The sequence below is a fragment of the Bos javanicus genome, chromosome 2 (assembly GCF_032452875.1).
Source record: "Bos javanicus breed banteng chromosome 2, ARS-OSU_banteng_1.0, whole genome shotgun sequence".
NCBI lineage: Eukaryota > Metazoa > Chordata > Mammalia > Artiodactyla > Bovidae > Bos > Bos javanicus.
In genome coordinates this window covers 27,319,967-27,344,256 of record NC_083869.1, presented here as the reverse complement: position 1 = coordinate 27,344,256, position 24,290 = coordinate 27,319,967, and the positions used below count along the sequence as shown (strand labels likewise).

At 37.4% G+C, this 24,290-nt stretch overlaps 1 protein-coding gene and 1 pseudogene across 2 annotated transcripts; one reads left to right on the top strand and one right to left on the bottom strand.

The window, feature by feature from the left end:
• Positions 1 to 1,046: 1,046 nt before the first annotated feature.
• SPC25 (SPC25 component of NDC80 kinetochore complex) lies at positions 1,047 to 17,369 on the bottom strand. 2 transcript variants are annotated; one of them, XM_061436117.1, is made up of 7 exons: positions 17,168 to 17,369; positions 16,039 to 16,191; positions 15,869 to 15,934; positions 10,516 to 10,662; positions 8,967 to 9,071; positions 7,016 to 7,114; positions 1,047 to 5,098 (listed from the first exon to the last, which is right to left on the bottom strand). In XM_061436117.1, the coding sequence occupies exons 2-7, from the start codon at positions 16,175 to 16,177 to the stop codon at positions 4,974 to 4,976; spliced, it is 681 nt and encodes a 226-aa protein (XP_061292101.1). In that variant the 5' UTR covers positions 16,178 to 16,191; positions 17,168 to 17,369; the 3' UTR covers positions 1,047 to 4,973. The 2 variants fall into 2 exon arrangements, with proteins under 2 accessions (XP_061292101.1, XP_061292091.1); XM_061436107.1 differs by having other exon boundaries at positions 17,206 to 17,369.
• LOC133236042 (U6 spliceosomal RNA) lies at positions 7,400 to 7,499 on the top strand (annotated as a pseudogene).
• Positions 17,370 to 24,290: the final 6,921 nt, after the last annotated feature.

The window sequence follows — 24,290 nt, the reverse complement described above, 5'->3', positions numbered from 1 at the left end:
TAACACATGGTCAAAGAATAGATCTTAGTGGGAAATTGTAACTGTTAGAAATAAAAAATAAGAAAGTTACTATGTACTAAAACCTATAGTTTCAGGAAAGCAACTTAAAGTACCACAGGATAAAGGATAAAATTAATCAATTAACCATCCTGATTATGAATTTATAAAAACATCAGAAACAACCTAAAGCAAATAAATGAAAAGAAAGATCAGAAATTAATGACATATAAAACAAGAGGTTGAATAAAGCTTCATTGGTTCTTTGAAAGGGTTAATCGACAGAGCAAACCTCTGGCAAAATTAAGAAAGTCATGAAAGTGAAAGTGTTAGTCGCTCAGTCAAGTCTGACTCTTTGCAGCCCCTTGGACTGTAGCTTGCCAGGTTCCTGAATATCATGGAATTCTCCAGGCAAGAACACTGGACTGGATGGCTGTTCCCTTCTCCAGGGGATCTTCCTGACCCAGGGATCGAACCCAGGTCTCCTGCATTGCAGGCAGATTTTTTACCATCTGAGCCACCAGGGAAGCACAAGTAAGGCATAAATAAAGCAGCATTACTTCTAAGAAAAAAGGAGACACACTACAGATGCAGTAGATATCAAAAACCAAAATTATATATTATTAACAACTTCACACCAATTAATTTGCAAAAAAAAGTCAGCAAGGGACAAATTTCTCAAAAAAGTATGCCTTATCAAAACTCAGGAAGAAACAGAATAATTAAGTAATTCAATAACTATTAAAAAATTAACAAGCATTTTTCTAAAAGCATCTTCCTACAAGAAAACACAGGCTCAAGAGAGTTTTATATGTGTGTTCAAAAGCCATAAGCCCTTATTCAAACTTGTTCAGGAAACAGAAAAGAAAGGAGCACATCTCAACTATTTTCAAGGGCCTGGGACCGAGGATAACCAGGATACCAACATCAGATGGTGTTAATACACAAAGGAAATTATAAGCCAATCTAATTCATGGTTCTAGAAGTAAACATTTCAAGCAAATTTCACAAAACTGAATCTAGCATTATTAAAAACAAAACTAAACAGATTGCACACCATGACTAAGATTTATTCCAGGAAGGCAAGTTTAATTCAACTTTTTTTTAAAGCCTATTAATATAAATCACCATATTAACAGCTACGAGATGAAAATCCATACAGATACAGAAAAACACAATAAAATGCAACAAACATTTATGATAATTACTTTTAATTAACTGAAAATAGAAGAAAACTTCCTTGGCCTGCTCAACAAAAAAGAAAAGGCAAGTTTGGGAAATTACACATAGTGCAGTTTGGTTGGAAAGAAGATTTAAGCTCAAAAAGATTAACTGATTTGTCCAAGATCATGTATCAGTTTTAATAATAGAGCAACGACTGGACCACATCTTTAATTCTCAAATCTTTTCATGTTACCATGTTGATACTGGAAAGCAGAATTTTTCACACACACACACACACACAGAGCATTTATTCAAGATTTACCATTATACAGATCACATTTATTTGAATCTTAAATACTGCCTCTTTGTGAATTTTTGTAAAAATCTATGCAGCTGAGTAAAATAATTTCTTCCTTGAAGTTTTTCCATTTGTTGCACCTTAGCCTAGCAGCTACCTCCAGCTTGCCTAGTTGATAAGGAAAGAGAGTAACGTATCTATAAACTCCAAATATCCTTCACATATCTCATCATACATTATTCACACTTCACACAACATGTTTAACAATACTATGAAAGGAGCTAATTCAAAATAGCTTGCATACTCTCCAGTTTACTTACTTAATTGACAAGACTCTTTTTCTACATAGATGAAACCCTTGTCTTTATTCAGAGTCTTGTTCTCGATTAGCTTGCCATTTTTTCAAGAATTACCTATACAGCTGTCTTTACCTGATAAAAATTGCTGGACATCTCAGCAACATGCCTGTAGGTATTACCGAACATGTCAGCTCCTTTTCAAAGGTGTAATTTAAATTTCCCATTAAATAATTTTCTACTGAGTCTGGAAATGTGTTCAACATTGACAACTACGTATTAAGTTTCTACTGTATGTTAGCTACTATGCTATTTTGCTCAGTTGTTCGTGTCCAACTTTGTTGCCACCCCATGGACTGTAGCCCACCAAGCTCCCCGTCCGTGAAATTTTCCAGGCAAGAATACCAGAGTGGGTCGAATTTCCTCCTCCAGGGCATCTTCCCAACCCAGGGACAGAACCCATGTCTCCTTCTTCTGCGTTAGCAGGCGGATTCTTTACCACTGAGCCCCTGGAAAGATACTATGCTAGCTTTATAGCTAAACAGGCAATTCACTGTCACAGTACACAAATTAAGGTATAACTAATCGTCTCTGTATCAGAATCCTCTGAACTGGAAGAGAAGCAACACTTTCTAATCCTCATTAGATGGGAAATCAAAACTTTAAACCCATTAGTAAGACATTTTAGCAGATTTTGTGCTGATTCTGTTTTTTTAACTTAGTGATTGAGTTTAATTTTAGAGGTCTTGTTCCACTTTATTACAAAATGTGGAATAGGTTAGTGTACCCCATTGAGATTCCATTTCAATTGGTTTTACTACTTAGGCATATTTCTTTCCCATTTAAGAAATTGTATTTTGTATCTTATATCTTGTGCTTTATTTCTGTATCAGGAAAGTTTTAAATGCTGAAAACTATTATTTTGTTTTTACAACATACCATCCTAAATAAAATGGATAGAGGAAGTTTAATGGACTAGCTTGGTTTCCCTTTCTTATGTGTTCTTAACCATTCAAAGCACAATTTTCATAATGTGCTTTAAACTTTAAAATTTAAGCTTGTCATTATTGTTCAGTTGCTCAGTTGTGTCCCACTCTTTGCAATTCCATGGACTGTAACACACCAGGTTCCCTGTTCATTATCTCCTGGAGTTTGCTCAAACTTATGTCCATTGAGTGAATGATGCCATCCAACCATCTCATCCTGTCACCCCCTTTTCCTCCTGTCCTCAATCTTTCCCAGCAACAAGGTCTCTTCCAGTGAGTTGGCTCTTCGCATCAGGTGGCCTAAGTATTGGAGCTTCAGCTTCAGCATCAGTCCTTCCAATGAATATTCAGGGTTGATTTTCTTTAGGATTAACTGGTTTGATCTCCTTGCAGTCCAAGGGACTCTCAAGTCTTTTCGAGCACCAGAGTTTGAAAGCATTAATTCTTTGGCGCTCAATCTTCTTCATAGTCCAACTCTCACATCTGGACATGACTACTGGAAAAACCATAGCTTTGACTAGATGGACCCCCAGTTAGAAGTGAAGAATGGTGGTCCTTGAAGAGAAATGGACCTAAGCGGAGAGTTTCCCATTAAGTCTCTCATCCCCAATCTTCATTTCTCTACCTTGCAGGTAAAAAAGATCTTTCAGAATCAATGCCTGGTGCCTTTTCACTCTATGGTTCAAAACATTATATCCAGAATTTGTGGTAGGATATGTGGTTTTTCTCTAGTTTTAATGAAAAAATTTTTTGTTCCTTGTTGATATATTTCAAGCAGGGAATTCAGTAAATATGTACTCACTATAATAGTCACCTGCTATCTTTTTTATGTTAAACATTTAGTGTTTATTTCCATTTAAAGAATAACATCCCTACTCTTAGCTCAGTTATCGTGCTTAATCCACTTCCAGACCTGGGTTTCCCGAGGAGCTAACCTAATCCAATATATACTTTACTCTTCTGATCACCAGTGATTGGTTCAGAGATTGAGATGAACTTGAAATTGCTGGGGTTCTTCCCATGGAATCTTAACCCAGGAGAAACAGCTAAGAAATGGATCCTGCTTATATAAACTCCAAACCAAGCCAGGTCCATAAAAACCAAAGCTGGGTTTTGATATGGCTTTCTATACTCATTTAAATGTAGGTATATTACAAAATAAAGCCAAATGTGAAGGTTTGCCTAGGAAAACTGGATAGTCTGCTCACTGAACTGCCTGTTAAAATATTCCTTTAGCCAAGCCCATGCTAAGACAGGATAAGATGAATATTTGTACCACACACTCCAATCTCCAGGGCAGTTTATCAGCCTTTCATCTCTGCAGAGACAGTATCAATCAGTGGTGCCTAAAAGCTGGTCTGCACACTGGGGATGGCTGAGTAATAACATTCCCACTGGCCCACAGCATTCTTAAATAAATTCCACTGCTATACGATGGTGAGCAGAACCCTGAGCCAAGTCCTAGACATGAGAGCCAACTGAGGGATAGTGCTCTGAAGCTCCCTCCAGCCCTGGCTAGACAACTGGCTTAACCTCCCCCACCAGACAGCAAGGGGAAGCCAGAAGTAGCTAGAAGCATGGAGGCCACTGCTCCATGGCTTTTAGGCGTGCCCAAGATATCCTGAGACAGTAGTATGTGGCTTCTACTAAAGCCAGCAGACCTAAACACAACCAAATTTATAAGGAAAAAATAGTGACAAAAATGAAATTCTAGAAGAAAACTGATTGAGTTGTAGTCTGTACTGAATAGACTCCAAAGATGTCAAATATATGTCTAGACCACAACTAACCAGTATAAATATTACAAAATGGAAATTGCTTATGAATTTTCTACATTTGGATTTTCAAAATTAGATCCTTTTCTAGATATTTTAGAACACAACTTTCTTCTGGTACAAAGATTTGTCCTTTAACTGTAGATCCCTCTTGGTTTAAGATAAAACATTCCTTCCTTTAAGACATTAGGATGATAGCATTTACTCTGTGAAGTACATTTTAGAAATTGCAAACCACAGGTTGGACTCACTCCCTTCATTTTTTATTATTACTGATCCATGACTTCTAATAGCTTGACTTAAACCTTCTTTCCCAAGATTTTAATTAAAATAATTGACAAAAATCAGCACACAGAAATGTTACAAAAATAAAGATTATAGACAAACACCAAATAATGACAGTTTTTCAAAAAAGAGAAATACAAAGGGATAACGGTTTTTATACACTGTGTATATGTTAATTATAAACCAGGGCAGTAAAAGCTTTCCGAACATTGGCAAGAAAAGCTGAAAAATTGTTGGTCTGCCTTACTTTTTCTTGAAATTCTGCGAGGCACTCAAGATGAGGAGCACTATCTGACACTAGAAGGAAAAAAAAAAGAGACAATATTTTTAGAAGAGATGTATTCCTAACTTAGACGCTCTCATATGATTCAAGTCGGTTCAATTCCATTTTCCTGAAATGCTTTCAGCACAGAATGACACACAAACTTGATTTTCATATCCTAACTATCTTTTGGACCTTTGCTTTGTTTAATCTCTAAATATTCAAATATTAAATACTACAATCTTGTTTCAAACAGATGGTAATCAAGGATTGAAGAGCTCAGAGATACAGAACAGAAGGCAGATACACTTCCTATCATCTTTCCCATACATTTTAACTATTTAAACTATTTTAACAGTATTTTTTTTTAAACTGTTGTCAGTTTTCTGTGCAAAATTTGGCCTCAAATCTAATTTCTGACCACTCGGTCAAAAGAACAACTTTCAACGCCAACCCTTAATAACTGACAACTATGGAAAGAAATATCTGCTGTTTTACAACTGAAATGGGGATCATTAGAAAATGTAGCTGCTATTCCCAAAGTTGTATTTACATGGCCAAATGGGACTCAAAGTCACAGCTAACAGTATGGCCCTCACATGCAGTTGCACCAGCTGGTACATACTAGGAGCAAGTCTCCTGTGAAGGTGGTCGAAGGAAAGGAATGATTCAACTTTCTCTACCATCAGGCTTGCCCTTTGTCCAAGAAGAAATTGAAGCCTGTCAGATTCCCAGTTCTTTGGCAGAGACTGCTTGGGAAACAAGGCCCATGACCAAAGCAGAGAAAGAACAGCAAAGAGCACCTGGTCCCAAATTTATACTGTAGACTCTATTTTAATACATTACCAAATACTATAACACTATATAACAAGAGAGGCTATCCAATTTAGAGAAAACTGAGAAGCTAGGTAGGAGGTTTTGGGATTTACTTTTTATTTATTTATTTATTTTTGGTCACAATTCCATTTTTATTTATTTGAATTATCAATTATCCCTAGGTAAAGGCTACTAGGAAGGCTAAATTTGCTAAGAAAACAATTAATTTTAGAGTGCTCAAAATCTCTAGTCCATGTACCTTTACCAAAGACTACACTTTCGATTTTAATCATCAATACATGGCTCCTATAGATGGCTTGATACACACCATCAGATTAGAAGATATTTACCTTGAGAGAAAAAAAAAGAAACAAACATTTGTACTTGAACTACATTCCTAAACTATAAATTCGAGTCACTAAGTCACATCAGGGAGCCAACTCAGCCGTTTTCCTGAGTGTCCATCTGCTATTAATACAAATACTTTGAGGACACAGGTATAAAGAGCTAAGAACCATTTTTCTGAATTCCAGTAAGTTAAGGATTATTTTAGAATCCTTAACGTTAGAATAATAAAAAGAGATAAATAAATTTCCATTCTTTTTGTTCACACTATTGCCGAACATATAACTTCCCATACATTAAAGACCTTTCTGGATCACTGCAGAATCAGTACGAGGCAAAATTATCAACATTTGGGATTTTCAGGATAGGATATTTTAAAATGTATTTTTTGGAAATTAAATTATCACATTCAAATTGAAAATCATCTACTTAGATCACATACAATATTCACATTTAGGCAGTCATATCCTTTATAGCTTTAGCTTGAAGTTCTCTAAGAGCATAATTCAAACTTGCGTATGAAATACAGTGATCGCTGGTCTTTTAAGTCTTTCAGCCATTGTGGCACTGTGCCATCCGGAAGAGAAGTTACTTATTAAGGTTCCTGGATACTATCTATAAATCAAAACTATAGTCATTGCCTTTAGAAGACAATATCACAAGAAGCAAGACTGGAAAAGAAAGCAACAGCTTGTGGGAATATTACTTGCCTTCACGTTACTTTATGTTCTAAGTCAAATAACATTCCAGGATGCCAATCTTAAATACCAGTAAGAGATAGGAGTACATACCTTCATAGTCCCTTGCTTCGTTTAGGCATAGGGAAAACATAAATGGGCGATCAGGATGCTTAGGGTCAATATCAGTGAATATAAACTGCAACTTATCACCTGAAAAAAGGGATTAAATTATTTAGTATGAGAATTATTTTATTGTGCCAAAGCTCTCAGTTGAGATGAGCTTTCTTCCCTCCATCTCTGATTAATATCTACACTGCTATAAAACAGTATTTCCTGATTTTGAGGACTATGAGAAACTTCTACTTTAAATCTAAAAATAATTTTAAAGCTTTAAAAGTGGTTTTGAGACAAAACTAAACAAAACACAAAAAAGCACCTCAGGATAACAGTGAAGATAAACTTAAAGACCAACGGATCAAAAGTTCAGAGCTACGCTTGCTTCAGTAGCACATACACTAAAACTGGAATGATACAGAGATTAGCATCATCCCTGTGAAAAGATAACATGTAAATTTATGAAGCGTTCCATATTTTTAGAAACCAACACAATATTGTAAAGCAGTTGTCCCCCAATTAAAACTAAATAAAATTTTTTAAAAAGTTCAGAGCTGGTCTTTATGTTCTCCTCTAAGCAAAGGTTAATATTTTGTATTAAAATCTCATTCTGACAGATAGGAAAAACACCAAAACTAAGGCAAACAGATTGATGAATAGAGGGTCCAATTTAAGAAAGAAGTATAATTAGTAAATAAATGGGGAAAATGGTCACATTTTCATTAATAATCAAAGAAATGTAATTTTTAAAAGTTTCTATTATCTAATCACTGCCAGATAATAAAATAAACCAAAAAACTTTAAAAAGAAACTACAATTCTGGCACAAATAACAATGAAATGGGTACTCTTTACATTATACACAGATTGCATAAATAGTTGACCTAGCAGGCCTGAGACTTCTATCCCCAGAAAAGGTCTGCTTGCAAGACTGGTCCTTGTCAGGGGTATCAGAGATCCCCAAGCCTACCACAGGTTTGAAAATTCACTAGGAGGATTCCTGGGGCTCACCATTGGTTGTACTCAGAGCTATGATAACAGTGAAAGGATACAGCAAAATCAGCAATGCAAATAATTCCTGGGGTGAAGTCCAAGCAAAACCAGGCCAAGCTTCCAGAGTCTCTAATGAGGTTTCCTGGTAGACAACACTTCACATGTACTGTCACAATTTGACGCTGAAGGGATTAACCACATCCTGTGTGAGTCCACTGGCTTAAGGCTCTTGAAAACTTGTTTCCTTTAGATTTTGCCCCACGTGACTTTTTCCTTTGGGCTGATTTTGTTTCACATCCTTTCACTGCCATAAATCTGAGCCACCCTGAGTCTTGTAAATCTTTCTAGTGAAATCACCAAAACAGAATGTAATCTTGGGGACTCCCAACACCATAAGTATTTCTATAAATTGACACATATATATGTAACAGTGGCAGAAATATTCCTATGCTTTAACTCAGTAATTCATCTCTGGGAATTTCATGAAAATTGTGCCCCCAAATGGAGAAGTCTATGTATGTCCACTATAGTGTATCTAAAACTGAAAAATGTAAAATCCAAGTGTTAAACTTAGAGTAATATATAGGTTAAACAATAGATAAAAGAATGAATAAATTAAGCTACACTTATGGAATGAATTATTATACCACTATGTTAAAATTACCATTATGAAGGCTATAGCAATTAGAGAAATACTAATCATACAATACCAGTAAGAACAAGGAACAAAAAAATTTTTTGCATGCTGGCAACCATGCCTAAAATACATTTACTAAAATACTGGATGATAAATAACCAAGGCAACAGTAATTACATTAGGGTGATAAAAGTTTTGTAATTTTTTCTTACTGTTAAAAAAGTTAACAATGTGGTCATTATCTTAGCTGAAAAGATTCTTTTCTATTTAAGACAGACTTTTCAAATATCCTATGTTTTACTTACATTAATATACTAACCATAAATTTTTCGAATTTCTAGTCCAAGTCGATCTTTATACAAGTCTGCAGATTTCTGTAGCCTTTTCAACCTCTCTTCATTAGCTTTGTTAGCAGTGGAAATAGCTATGATTAAAAACACATACAATGAGTATAGAATATTTTAAATAACATTCAGTTAATATTCTTTTAACTAATTTAAAAAAACTTTTAAACAACCATAAAAATGATACCAGGCAAATAAATCAGCTTACATTTACATTTACTACACTTTCTATCTCCACCATGTAGCAAAAGGGGCTTCTGTTCATTTAAGCTGGAAGGAAAAACTGCATGAAAAAATACACACCAGTATTAAGAGGAATAAGTTTTGTTCTATTTTATTATAAAGCAGCATGAATACATAGGCCAAGGACTTGCAAGCAGCAGAGAAACAGAAAGACTTCTTGTACACCATTTCGCTTTTTTTAGTTAGCCAAAAATGTATCAGTTGCTTCACTGGAAAAATATTCTATTATTTTAAATAGGAAATCAGGGTTATTTCATGCTAGTTTAAAACTTTTCTTCAAAAGTTAATGCAATATTCCCTAAGCAATACTTAAGAGTTGAAAAAAATAATGTCGATTCATACACAAACTCTATAAGAAAAAGCATTCAAGAAACTAACTTTGCTATATTCAAGAGATTTTAGAATTGATTATTTCATTTATGGGCAAACAAGTCTTCTATCTAAAAGAAGCAGCTTTTTAAAAAAAATATAAAAGTCTTAGACAAAGAGGCTTTACAGCATGAAGAACACGCTTAATAGTTCCTGGCAGAGGATGCGTGATCAATGAATCTGTTGCATAAATTACACAATGGTTTCTCCCAGGCAAATCTTATTTAGTGAAACTGTCTCCCACTCTGCTTAATTAAACTCCCACAATAATGAAACTCAATTTCATTATTCTCTGGTTCTATTAGAAATCAAAAGGATCAGTCTTCATTAATGCATATATATGGAATCTGGAAAGATGGTACTGATGAAATTATTTGCAGGGAAGCAATGGAGACAGATTTATGGACAAGAGGAGGGTTAGGAAGGACAGGGTGGGATATATGGAGAGAGTAACATGGAAACATACATTACCATATGTAAAATAGACAGCCAATAGGAATTGCTGTTATGCCTCAGGGAACTCAAACCGGGGCTCTGTAACAACCTACAGGGGTGGAATGCGGGAGGTGGGAGGGAGGGTCATTAGGGAGGGACGCTGGTATACCTATGGCTGATTCATGTTGATGTTTGGCAGAAACCAACACAATACTGTAAAGCAACTTCCTTTAATTAAAACTAAATAAATTTTTAAAAAGACAGAAAAAAAAGGTTCTTTAAGCAAAAGGAAAATGAAACCCACTTAGCAAACTTCACAGACACCTTACAGAGAGAGATGAATGACTAGCTATGGCCTTAAAGTATGTTAGCTACTGCTGGCAATGAACTGGGGAGAAGGCAAAATGTACATAATTGTGAGCCATCACTACTTTGAAATTTAGATTGTTTTAAACACCTGTACAACTGGAAACTTACTTTCCTTCTTCCTAGCATATTCTTCCTTAAGATCCTGGATATTTGCAGTCAGTGCCTCCACTTCCTGTTTTTTGTCTTTTACTTCAGCAATCAGCTTTAATAAATTCTCTTTTTTCTCTTGAATGAGCTTATTCTGTCTGCAGATTTCTGTAAGAAGCACAAAGTATTAGCTAGAATCTATATGCTTTGCTCATCAACATGTATCTATAAAAAGAGCAAAATACTGACTTTCACAAAATTAATGTTTTAATTAATAAGCATTTCCTGATGATTAAAAAACCATAAAAGAACAAGAATCTTTATCCTTTTCTATTTGTCTTTGAAAACAAAAATGAGGAGACAAAAAATGCATTTTTAAATGAGAATGCTAAATTAAACCAAGAAATACAAAATCAGATCATGACCTTTGCAGCTCTCCCCTTCAAATAAGTACATAAGGAAAACACCACCAAAGATGAACAAACTCTAAAGATGGCTTTTATTCTGAAATATACCAAAGTGATAGAAGAAAGGAGAGAGGAAGAGAGGAAGGTAAGGAGGCAGTGAAGAAGGAAGTATATACAGAACTATATTAAAAAGATCTTCATGACCCAGATAACCACGATGATGTAATCACTTACCTAGAGCCAGACATACTGGATGTGAAGTCAAGTGGGCCTTAGGAAACATAACTATGAACAAAGCTAGTGGAGGTGATAGAATTCCAGCTGAGCTATTTCAAATCCTAAAAGATGATGCTGTTAAAATGCTGCGCTCAATATGCCAGCAAATTTGGAAAACTCAGCAGTGGCCACAGGACTGGAAAAGGTCTGTTTTCATTCCAATACCAAAGAAAGGCAATGCCAAAGAATGTTCAAACTACCACATAATTGCACTCATCTCACACGCTAGCAAAGTAATGCTCAAAATTCTCCAAGCCAGGCTTCAACAGTACGTGAACCTTGAACTTCCAGATAGTCAAGCTGGATTTAGAAAAGGCAGAGAAACCAGAGATCAAATCGCCAACATCTGTTGGATCATAGAAAAGGCGAGAATTCCAGAAAAACATCTACTTCTGCTTTATTGACTACGCCAAAGCTTTTGACTGTGTGGATCACAACAAACTGGAAAATTCTTAGAGATGGGAATACCAGACTACCTGACCCGCCTCCTGAGAAATCTGTATGCAGGTCAGGAAGCAACAGTTAGAACTGGACATGGAACAACAGACTGGTTCCAAATCAGGATGTGAGAACTGAACTATAAAGAAAGCTGAGTGCCAAAGAATTGATGCTTTTGAACTGTGGTGTTGGAAAAGACTCTTGAGAGTCCCTTGGACTGCAAGGAGATCAAACCAGTCAATCCTAAAGGAAATCAGTTCTGAATATTCATTGGAGGGACTGATGCTCAAGCTTACACTTCAATACTTTGGCCACCTGATGTGAAGAACTAACTTACTGGAAAAGACCCTGATGCTGGGAAAGATTGAAGGCAGGAGGAGAAAGGAATGATAGAGGATGAGATGGTTGGATGGCATCACTGACTCAATGGACATGAGTGTGAGTAGGGTCCGGGAGTTGGTGATGGACAGGGAAGCCTGGCATGCTGCAGTCCACAGGGTCACAAAGACTCGGACAAGACTGAGCAACTGAACTCAACTGACTGAACGGAAGAAGGAAGGTGGAAATCAAGACATTCAGGAATAATCTAGATCAAGATATGTGCAGGCTTTGTAAGGAAAAAAATGCAACACTTGTCTCAGGCATACATTTGACCCAGTTATATGGAGAGACATTTTAAGCTTCTAAATATTATAAAGATGAAAATATTTCCCAAACCCATTTCTGTGTTTAATAAAGCCCCAGTGGAATTTGGAGGGAAGAGAAAGGGAAGATCCAACAGAAGTAATTACACAGGTGAGAACAGCTAGGAAATATGGAGAGAAAATAGTAAGAAAAGGGACTTGCCCTATCAGATTCAACAACTGTGACTGTGACAGCATTAACACAATAGTGGTGCAGTAGTTGACTACAACTCAGTTAAACAAACAAAAGATCACAAACAAATATGGGTATATTTAGGAAATTAATAGGATAAATATCATAAATCAAGAGGTAAGACTGTTCCCCAAACAGTGCTGAAATCCAAAATAAAATCCACATTTAAATTATATATTTAAATGTAAAATGAAACTTTATGAAACCTAAAAGGCAGTATCTGTGAATATAAAATTAACTATACGGGGAAAGATCTTTTTACTTGAAGGCAAAAGGAAATTGAAGAGAAAGGCAGGCAAGCAGACAAACTTATATTTGAATCAAATAAATATAAAAACTCGACTATAAGCTAGATACTTGCTCTTATATTTATATAAATTTACTCACGTTTCACAATAATACAACTATGACGGACGTCTTACTCTTTTTTAAAAGAAAAAAACCTAATATATATAAAACAGATAGTCAACAAGGACCTGCTGTATAGCACAGGGAACTCTACTCAATATTTTGTAATAACCTGTAAGGGAAAAAAATCTGAAAAACAATAAATATGTATATATAACTTAATCACTTTTCTGTATACCTGAAACTAACACCCTGTAAACTAACCATAACTTCAATTAAAACAAAGAAGAAGAAAAAGAAATCTCAGCAGTTCAAAAACTTGCTCACAGCTTTACCTGCTAGAATGCAATGAACAGTAAGACCTGGATTCAAACTTAGGTCTTAACTTCAAAGGTCATGTTTTTAGCCATTAAACTATCCTCTCTCAACAAAGGTTACTATTCTTAATCTAAAGAAGACACAAATATAAATTTGAAAAGAAAAGGACAAAGGAATGAACAAAGGAAACACAAAATGAAGATGATTAACAAATACAAAAGATAATTTAAACTCAGTAATCACAGAAATGCAAATAAAGCAATAAACATACCAATTACACACTTTTCTGTATTTTCTAAGACTTTGTGGACATGATCAGATTATGTAAGACATAATTTAAAAATAAACATCTTATCAGAATTACCGAAAGAAAAATGCTACTTTTTAAGGATAATTAAGTAGAATTTTACTGCAAAAGAGATGCAGATGTAAATGCCAAAAGTTCTCAGTGCCCCTCTGGCTTCTCAGCTGTTACCCGAGGACCTTGATTCAATCACAACTGTGGGTCCTCTTTTCCTCAGTTGTAAAGCAAGTATTTTGGCCACCTGATGCAAAGCGCCGACTCATTAGAAAAGACCCTGATGTTGGGAAGATTGAAGGCAGGAGAAGAGGATGACAGAGGATGAGATGGTTGGATGGCATCACCGACTCAATGGACATGAGTTTGAGCAAGCTCCTGAAGATGGGGAAGGACAGGGAAACGTAGCACACTGCAGTTCATGGGGTTGCCGAGTCAGGCACGACTGAGCAACTGAACAACAAAACACAAGTTTAACAATGGCTGTCCCATTTATTTACCCCACAGGATTAGGGTATCTAATGATGGTATGAAGAATTTTAAGCTAGTAAGTGGTACATAAATACCATGTATAGGAATGTTTTTATTCTAACATTCGAAGGATTGTGTGCTTTTCCTTCCTGCTGCTGGTTACAGAGGGAATGAGAAGCAGTAAAAGAGCATGGAAGCTTCAGGGCAGCTAAGAAAGTGGACCTGGGTAGAAGTCTCCTATAACAGCCTCCCAGGAGTTCCAAAATCACATGCCTTCAGGGGCCAGATAATAAGTGGTCAAGGCAAAGCAAAGCAGAAGAAACAATCAGGGACTGTAGCACATTAAGTACATGCGTCCCATGTAAAGACACTCTGATGTGACAGTGTTCAAAACATGGTTTGGCAAAATTTAGTATCTCCAGTGGATTTTGGCCTGTGGCTACAAGCCTGTGGTCTGTGTGTGAGAATTCAGTAAAAGCTGCTAATCTACCTACTCTGGACAATCTGCTGCTAAGTTGCTTGAGTCGTGTCCGACTCTGTGTGACCCCATAGACGGCAGCCCACCAGGCTCCCCCGTCCCTGGGATTCTCCAGGCAAGAACACTGGGGTGGGTTGCCATTTCCTTCTCCAATGCAGGAAAGTCAAAAGTGAAAGTGAAGTCGCTCAGTCGTGTCCGACTCTTCTCGACCCCATGGACTGCAGCCTACCAGGCTCCTCCATCCATGGGATCTTCCAGGCAAGAATACTGGAGTGGGGTGCCATTGAAAGGCAGGAGCAATAAAAATATAGAGAGAAAAACTGTCAGATTTTAAACCTACAACCAAAGAGCTGAGAGAACTAGTTTTTCAAAGTTGTGAAACTCATTTTAAAAAAACATGGGCATTTATACATCAGTGTGATGAACATGTACTGATTTTGTATTCTAGTCTGTGAAACTCATTTTTCAAAAATATGGGCACTTATACATCAGTGAAGATGAATCTCAGGAGCAAATGCTAAGTGAAAAGGGGACAGAATACATATTAATACAAAATGCTGCCACATATATAACATTCAAAACCTCAGTACTAAAGTAAAATACTGACAGATTAGTTCTAGAAGGTGAGAGAAGAGGAAGGTATAACATAGGATGTTGTATTTATTAAGCTGGATTGTGTGCATGTGTGTTCAGTCCAACTCTTTATGACCCCATGGACTGCAGCCTGCCAGGCTCCTCTGGAATTTTCCAGGCAAGAATACTGGAGTGGGTTGCCATTTCCTCCTCCAGGGGATCTTCCCAACCCAGAGATTGAACCCACTTCTCTTGTTACTTCTGCATTGGCAGGCAAATTCTTTACCACTAAGCCCCCAGGGAAGCTGTATATACATATACATACATATATATATATATATATATGTGTGTGTGTGTGTGTGTGTGTGTGTATATATATATATATAGAAGAGTTGGACCATAAAGAAAGCTGAGCGCCAAAGAATTGATGCTTTTGAACTGTGGTATTGGAGAAGACTCTTGAGAGTCCCTTGGACTGCAAGGAGATACAACCAGTCCAATCCTAAAGGTGGACTGGGTGTTCATTGGAAGGACTGATGTTCAAGCTGAAGCTCCAATACTTTGACCACCTCATACAAAGAACTGACTCACTGGAAAAGACCCTGATGCTGGGAAATACTGAAGGCACGAGGAGAAGGGGATGACAGAGGATGAGACGGTTGGATGGCATCACCGACTCGATGGACATGAGTTTGAGCAAGCTCTGGGAGTTGGTGATGGACAGGAAAGCTTGGCATGCTGCAGTCCATGGGGTTGCAAAGAGTGGGACACGACTGAGCGATTGAACTGAACTGATATATATAAACACACTGTTTTACTTGTATGAGGGATTTTCTGAAGATGTTTAATCTAAAAAAACTCTATGATCTATTTCTACAGTTTGTCACATACGATTTTGATATTCCAGAAACATTTCAACCATCCGTTCTTCTTCCTTTAATTTCACAGACAGCTTTTCTGAAAGAGGAAAGGAGTTGAAGTTTCAATTCAGCTGAAATTACACTAAAAAACAGACAAGAACAACAAAGAATAACAGCATGTTATGAGTTAAATATAGGTACCTGCAAATGCTTTAATGGAGTCCTTGTAGGTTTCTCTTAGTCCCACCATCTGACAGGAGGTGTCACTGACAGTGCTTTTGAATTTATTCCAAAATTCATTTATGCTTTTATCAAATAGTGCCAGTTCATCCTCTACCATTTTGTAAGACAAGGCTACAAAACAAATAGGACACACTTTGTATTTTTTAAGTTACTGAAACCATATCAGCCACGTATTTTAGTCAAGTATATTTTTGCAGTTTGATATTTGCTAGAAAATGGTTAGCAACTTACTTTCTTTAATACACTGAAGTATAGTTTATTTACAATACTGTGTCAGTTTTAGGTGTACAACAAAGTGATTCAGTCATATATATATCTATATTCTATTTTTCTACTCGATTCCATTATAGTTTATTACAAGATTTCAATCTACCGTGCTATACAGTAAATCCTTGTTGATAGGGTAATGTGCATCCCTTAAACCCCTACTCCCATAGCAACTTACTTTTAACTCTAAATATCCCAGGGCATATCAAGCCACCGAAACTTAACTATGGTATAGGTGCAGCAGGAAATCAGAACACCATCACTCCCTAGGAATTCATTAGTAGCAATGACTGTTATCCCCACGCAACACTCACTCTGACCCTGGGAAATATGACTCTGCCTCCGTTTTCTCACAAGTAAAGTTGGGGACTGCTTAGACTCCTTCCAACTCTGACCCTTTTGATTCCGGCCTGGATTGCCAGGTCTCGGAAGGCGCAGCCCGTATCATGGGGTAAGATCCCACTTATCTACACTCCTTCCTCCTCCACCTCCAGATCAGGGCAGGTGGCAGTAAAATGGAAACTGGAGGACAGTTTAGTAGGTTTAGTCCAGGACCTGTACAAGTAACCTCGACTTTCCCGGCCTCAGTTCCTCCCCTGTGAAAGGATCTAAGATCCCAGGTCCCATTGGTTTTCTGTAACGCTACAACCTTTCCAATGACATAAAATCTCCTCAGAAAATTCGCAGACTTGTCTTCGGTGAAACCCCAAACCCCTCTGCCTTGTGGCTGCCCATTCTGCTCCCTAAACAGCAACAAGAGGTACATTTCAGACTCCGCCCCAAAAATACGCATTCCGCCTCCAAACCCACTTTCCCCTACCGCGACAGGCGGGTTTCGGAGCCCAGCTCAATTCCCACCTTCTCCGGCAGGCCTGAGCCCGGCCACCCGCCCCACAAGACCTGAATCGATTTCAATCAACAGCCGAACTCCAAAATCCGCTGCCGCAGCCAAGCCAGCTTTCCTATTTCAAACCTAAGGCGCCTTCCGCCTCCCGCCTTTGGGGTCCCATACGCCTTCTTATTGGCTTATAGCGTAGGCTCTTTCATGAAGGGATTGGTTGAGCTAGCCCTCTGGGATTCTCGCGAGAAAAATAGAGAAAATGGCATTCTGGGATTGGTAGTTCTTTTTTGAGAACAGCCGACCTCGTCACCTCTACTTCAGGAAAGTATTACAGCTCCTGGAGGACTCGCCTGACTGGCCATTCATCCTTTTCAGATAAAGGTTTCCGCAAAAAAATATATATAAATATTGAACTTTAATTGTATTCTGTTGCCAAGTATATAGCCTTTTCTTTAATGCTACAGGTAGCTTAAATAAAACTAAGGCTTCCCTGGTGGCTCAGACGGTAAAGCGTCTGCCTGCAGTGCAGGTCACCCAGGTTCGATCCCTGGGTTGAGAAGATTCCCTGGAGAAGGAAATGGCAACCCACTCCAGTACTGTTGCCTGGAAAATTCCATGGACTGAGAAGCTCCTCAGAGCCCAGTAGGCTACAGTCCATGGGGTTGCAAAGAGTCGGACACGACTGAGCGACTTCACTCACTTAATAAAGCTTATAAAAATACCATTGCTTAATCTGTCTAGTGGCTGAAATATTACTGTTTATTGGCTAATAATAATAACAAATTCCAAAATTTCTTGACTCTGGTTTTAACCCTGTGAATTAAAACAGAAACATGAAAAGGCAGTAACTAATACTGGTAGTCCCAGCTGCAATAGAAACTCAGCAACACAAAATTTTTAATAGTGAAAGGGAGGGGCAAGATAAGGGTAGGCGATTAATAAATACAAACTACTATGTAAATAATAAACTACAAGAATATTTTATATAGCACAGAGAATATAGCCAATATTTTATGATAACTTTAACTGGAATATAATCTGTAAAAATATTGAAGCATTACCGTTGTATACCAGAAACTAATATAGTTTTGATTTACAATATTTTCAACTATACTTCAGTGAAAAATAATACATAAAAACTTTTTATAGCCAGGATTCTTGCTACCTGCTATCTCTGATTGGCTGTATTGTAGATTAATGTGAAAAGGAGAGTAGTAAGTCAGCGGTTATTTAAGGTTTGAGACAATGATGATGTTGATGGCAGAATTGAAGCTGTGTATTCAGCAGATCTGGTATTTTCAGGGAGAGGTATTGTGGGGAGGAAGAAGCATCATGAGTTATAATTTTAATATGTTGAGTTTGAGAGAATATTGTTGATGATATTAACAAAGCGCTAATGTCTTGCAGTCAATTTATTTCTTCAATTAATTACAAATAACAGAAGCAGAAGATATTAAGAAGAGGTGGCAAGAATATGCAGAAGAACTGTACAAAAAAGATCTTCACGACCCAGATAATCATGATGGTGTGATCACTCACCTAGAGCCAGACATCCTGGAATGTGAAGTCAAGTGGGCCTTAGAAAGCATCACTACGAACAAAGCTAGTGGAGGTGATGGAATTCCAGTTGAGTTATTTCAAATCCTGAAAGATGATGCTGTGAAAGTGCTGCTCAATATGCCAGCAAATTTGGAAAACTCCGCAGTGGCCACAGGACTGGAAAAGGTCAGTTTTCATTCCAATCCCAAAGAAAGGCAATGCCAAAGAATGCTCAAACTACCGCACAATTGCAGTCATCTCACATGCTAGTAAAGTAATGCTCAAAATTCTCCAAGCCAGGCTTCAGCAATACGTGAACCATGAACTTCCAGATGTTCAAGCTGGTTTTAGAAAAGGCAGAGGAACCAGAGACCAAATTGCCAACATCCTCTGGATCATCGAAAAAGCAAGAGAGTTCCAGAAAAGCATCTACTTCTGCTTTATTGACTATGCCAAAGCCTTTGACTGTGTGGATCATAATGAACTGTGGAAAACTCTGAAAGAGATGGGAATACCAGACCACCTGACCTGCCTCTTGAGAAATTTGTTTGCAGGTCAGGAAGCAACAGTTAGAACTGGACATGGAACAGCAGACTGGTTCCAAATAGGAAAAGGAGTACGTCAAGGCTGTATATGGTCACCCTGCTTATTTAACTTATATGCAGAGTACATCATGAGAAACGCTGGACTGGAAGAAGCACAAGCTGGAATCAAGATTGCTGGGAGAAATATCAATAACCTCAGATATTCAGATGACACCACCCTTATGGCAGAAAGTGAAGAGGAACTAAAAAGCCTCTTGATGAAAGTGAAGGAGGAGAGTGAAAAAGTTGGCTTAAAACTCAACATTCAGAAAACTAAGTTCATGGCATCTGGTCCCATCACTTTATGGGAAATAGATGGGGAAACAGTGTCAGACTTTATTTTTCTGGGCTCCAAAATCACTGCAGATGGTGACTGCAGCCATGAAATTAAAAGATGCTTACTCCTTGGAAGAAAAGTTATGACCAACCTGGATAGCATATTGAAAAGCAGAGACATTACTTTGCCAACAAAGGTCCATCTAGTCAAGGCTATGGTCTTTCCAGTGGTCGTGTATGGATGTGAGAGTTGGACTGTGAAGAAAGCTGAGCGCCGAAGAATTGATGCTTTTGAACTGTGGTGTTGGAGAAAACTCTTGAGAGTCCCTTGGACTGCAAGGAGATCCCAGTCCATTCTGAAGAAGATCAGCCCTGGGATTTCTTTGGAAGGAATGATGCTGAAGCTGAAACTCCAGTACTTTGGCCACTTCATGTGAAGAGTTGACTCATTTGGAAAAGACCCTGATTCTGGGAGGGATTGGGGGCAGGAGGAGAAGGGGACGACAGAGGATGAGATGGCTGGATGGCATCAGTGACTTGATGGATGTGAGTCTGAGTGAATTCCGGGAGTTGGTGATGGACAGGGAGGCCTGGTGTGCTGCAATTCATGGGGTCGCAAAGAGTCGGACACGACTGAGCAACTGAACTGAACTGAACTGAACATTTCAACTCTGCAATAAGACTACCTGGGTTTGATTTTGCTAAATGTGATGATGGACTCCACCAATTTGCTAAGTGTGATGATGGGCAAGTTACTTGGTCTCTTTAATCTCAGTTTCATTATCTATAAAGTGAGGGTAATAATAATAATAATATCTTCTTCATATACCCTATGTGAAGGCTAAAAGAGAAAATAAATGAGAATACCTTGGACTAGGTCCTTGTAATATAAAATGGTTTCTTGTTATTATGATTTATATACTACCCACTTCCTATTCAATACACTATCCTATTAAACATATATAAATAAGACTTTAAATAGAACAAAATCTACAGTAGCAAAGAAAGAGAGAAATTGTTGCAATTCGATACTATCTTTAGCTAAGGCGATGCATATAGCTCCCCAAACAAGACAATCACACTACTCATACAATTTTGATTTTAAGGAAACATACATTCTGCTATGTCCAGATAAATACAGAATGCGTCCCTTCTACCCCAATCCAAGTTGAATTAATTAGTATTATCCATTTAATAATTTACCAATATTTCACAAGTGCAATTTTAATCTCAGCACAATGGAAACTAAATTTTTAACAATGATCAGAAAAGAGTTTCAGCAATTTCTTTAGGCCATTACTAATTCAAGATAAATTATTTCTTCAGCTTGTAATAATGCTTGGACCATTTCTCTGATGGAATCTAGACACACATGACTGATCCATGAGCAAATTGGAAAGAGCTCATCAGCAAGGCTTTGAGATATTCAAGACTGACACAGACTACAACTACATCTCTTCCAGTAAGATGAACATCTTATAGCTGACTTATTTTTTTGTCCTCTTTAACGGACTATTTTTGTTAGGTTGACTTCTAGTGTGAGTAGGCAGAAACATCCAGAAAATCCTCACAGAAGCAAATTCCTTATTATATATGTATACACGTCCTCTTCCTACTGTTTCTCTGTAGCACCCTGCCTAATACGTATGCATATACATTTTGTTTCTCCATTCATCCATTGGTGATTATTTGAGCCGTTTCCACCTTTTGGTTATTTTGAATAATGCTGCTATGAACATAGGTGTACAAAGAATATTCAGTTTTAATTTCCCATAATTAAATTTTGGTCTAATTTTTGTTGGGCAGAATAGTTGATGCTAAAAAATACCTACATGAATGTGAAGTTCTACACCTTCTACCTCTCTACTAGTCCCTTCCCTGGTTCCTATTCTCTCTAATCCTGAAATTTAGATGCTTCCTAAAGTCTGTGACTCACTTTTCCCAACAACTTATTTTCCAGGGCAATCTCATCTGATCTCAAATAGATGCCTCTCAGATTCATCTTGTCTTGCCCACTTTTCTGCACTTCAGTCACATATTTCTATCTATCTCCTGGTCAGATCACAAAAATCCCTCACTAGTAATATTTCAAAAACAAACTTTATCATTATCTTGATAAATATTCCCTTTATTTTAATGGCACTGGTGTTTTCCCAGTCCTCAAGTTCAGAATCTTGGGATCTTCCATGATTCCTTTATGGTTAACTGGTTGCCAACACCCACATGAGTGCATACTAGGTTGCTTCAGTCCTTTCCGACTCTTAGCAACCCTATGGACTGTAGCCCTCCAGGCTGCTCTATCTATGGGATTCTCCTGGCAAGAATATTGGAGTGGATTGCCATGCCCTCCTCCAGGGGATCTTCCAGACCCAGGGATCGAACCTGTGTCTCTTAAGTCTCTTGCATTGGCAGGTGGGTTCTTTACCACTAGCGCCACCTACAAAGCCCGCCAACGCCTACGGATTCACCTGTACTCCACCACCCTCACCTTCCCTTTCTTCTATTCAGACCCTTACTTACCTTCAGACTCTTGCCCTCCTGATCTGCTTTGCCTACCATTGCCACAATAATATTCTCAAAGTGCATACTATTTCTCTGTTCAAAACACTCTCAGTGTTTCTTCATTATCTTAAAAATACAGTCCATACTCCTTAGTGGCATTCAAGTCAAATCATTGAATGAAATGGTCTCAAGTTACCATTTTACCCTTATTGTTCAATTGTTTACTTTATATTTTAATAGAAATAAACAATGAGCCCTGTACTTCTTTAATTTTGCTCATATAGTTTCTGTTTGGGGTTTGAAAATTATTATAAATAATTTATAATATACACAAAAGTTAACAAAATAATACAATGAATCTCTCATGTACCTGTCACAGGGCCCCAGCTACCATCAACCATTGGTCAACCCCGCTCTATCCAGACCCCATCCACTCTCCCAAACAACATGTCATTTCATCCACAAAAATCTCAGTATGCTTTTCTAAAAGATAAGAACTTGTTTTGACATAACCACAACAGCATTAGCACATTAAAAAATTACCATTAATTGATTAACATTATTGCAATAAAGTCTGTTTCAGAAACACAATTTTGACATTTTTGAGACAACTGAAAATTTTTTAAGGTTTCAGACTTTGAATTGTCTCATAAATATAAAAATGGAGATTTTGTCCTACAGTTTTTAAATGCAATATGTTTCAAATGGAATGTATTTCTCCATTTCATCCTACAACTTTACATTTCTAAATTCTACCCTTTGATCCAGGCTCAGTCACTTGCTACCTCCTCCACATAAGCTTCCCTAATCTCATAAACAGAAAGTTAAATCTGCTTTTCTTCTTGTCGATTTACTCGTCTGTTAGCCCCTAAGGGCAGTATGTTATTTATTTGTAATATTTACTTACATAGATATTTTCCCGATGAGACTATAAACTCCTTGAGGTGTGAGTTATCCCTGTCCTGAACAGTACATGTAAGAATCGTGTCATATACCACTAGTGCTTCTCAAAGTGATGTTCCTCATGCAACAGCAACACCCTCATCTAGGAATTTGTTGGAAATGTCAATTTTCAGACTGACCTCCATTCCTACTGAATTGAAAATTTTGGATGTGGGTCCCAGTGATAAGTGCTTTAGTAAGCCCTCCAGGTTATTCTGATGCACGCTAAAGTTGTCTTCCCCTGGAGAAGGAAATGGCAACCCGCTCCAGTATTCTTGCCTGGAAAATTCCATGGACAGAGGAGCCTGGTGGGTTACAGTCCACGGGGTCACAAGACTTGTACACGACTTAATGACTAAACCATGGAGTTTGAGAGTACACATAGTAGAAACTCTTTAGGCCATCTGTAAGGTATGAATCCAGCTATAAAGTGTCTTAACTCTACTTTGGAGAACATGAATAGTACTGCCCGATGGACAACTCCATTGGGTTCTTTGGTGATCCAAGGAAACAGGTTATAGATGTATAGGTCATGATCATTTCTAGAAAAGAATGCATAATGAGACTCGCGGAGGGTGTACCTGGAACATCTGTAGCTGGGTCACTGATAATAGTGTCATTATGGAATGCCAATATTCCTGGGATGCTAGCCAGAGTGGAGGTAATTATTTTCTGAAAGTCACTAGGGTATAAACTCAGTCTGAAATAAATCCATTTTACATTGCAAGGTGACACTGGAGAGATCTCAAACACAATTTATTTTTGAGAAGACAGATAAGCTTGTGGTAAAAAGTTAATTACCATACACAGAGACATTAAAGGTCAGTGCCGCCAAAATAAATTTTTGCTTATTGCCACTACATCAGTGACACAAGCTAAATCAAATATCTCTGAATGATGTTGTATTACAGTAAGTGCTACAACTCATAGATGAATGGTTCATGTTATAAGAATATATCTTGCGGTTATATAATATTTGGCATGGCAAAGCATATTGCAAAAATTCTAGTCTCTGACTACAAGTTGTAATCTAAGTAAAATAGGCAGTATTTACTGCAAATCCAAATCTTAAGAAAATCTAAATGAGTCAGAATAAGAAAGTTCTGGGTAGAACTGGAATCATTAAACTATTGGAATTAACTAAAAATAAGGCAACAGTATAAGATTTTGAGACTGGCTATAAGATTAAAAGATCTTTTTTATTGAAGTATAGTTAATTGACAATGTTGTGTTTGTTTCTAGTGTCCAGGAAAGTGATA

Bases quoted from the DNA above. Each gene is read 5' to 3' on its own strand.
- SPC25 (XM_061436117.1), bottom strand. From the start codon at position 16,177: ATGGTAGAGGATGAACTGGCACTATTTGATAAAAGCATAAATGAATTT. The intron at 15,935-16,038 runs GTACCTATATTT...TTCCTCTTTCAG, and splicing joins CTCCATTAAAGCATTTGCAG to AAAAGCTGTCTGTGAAATTA. The intron at 5,099-7,015 runs GTATGTACTCCT...TTTTCCTTCTAG, and splicing joins CGAAGCAAGGGACTATGAAG to TGTCAGATAGTGCTCCTCAT.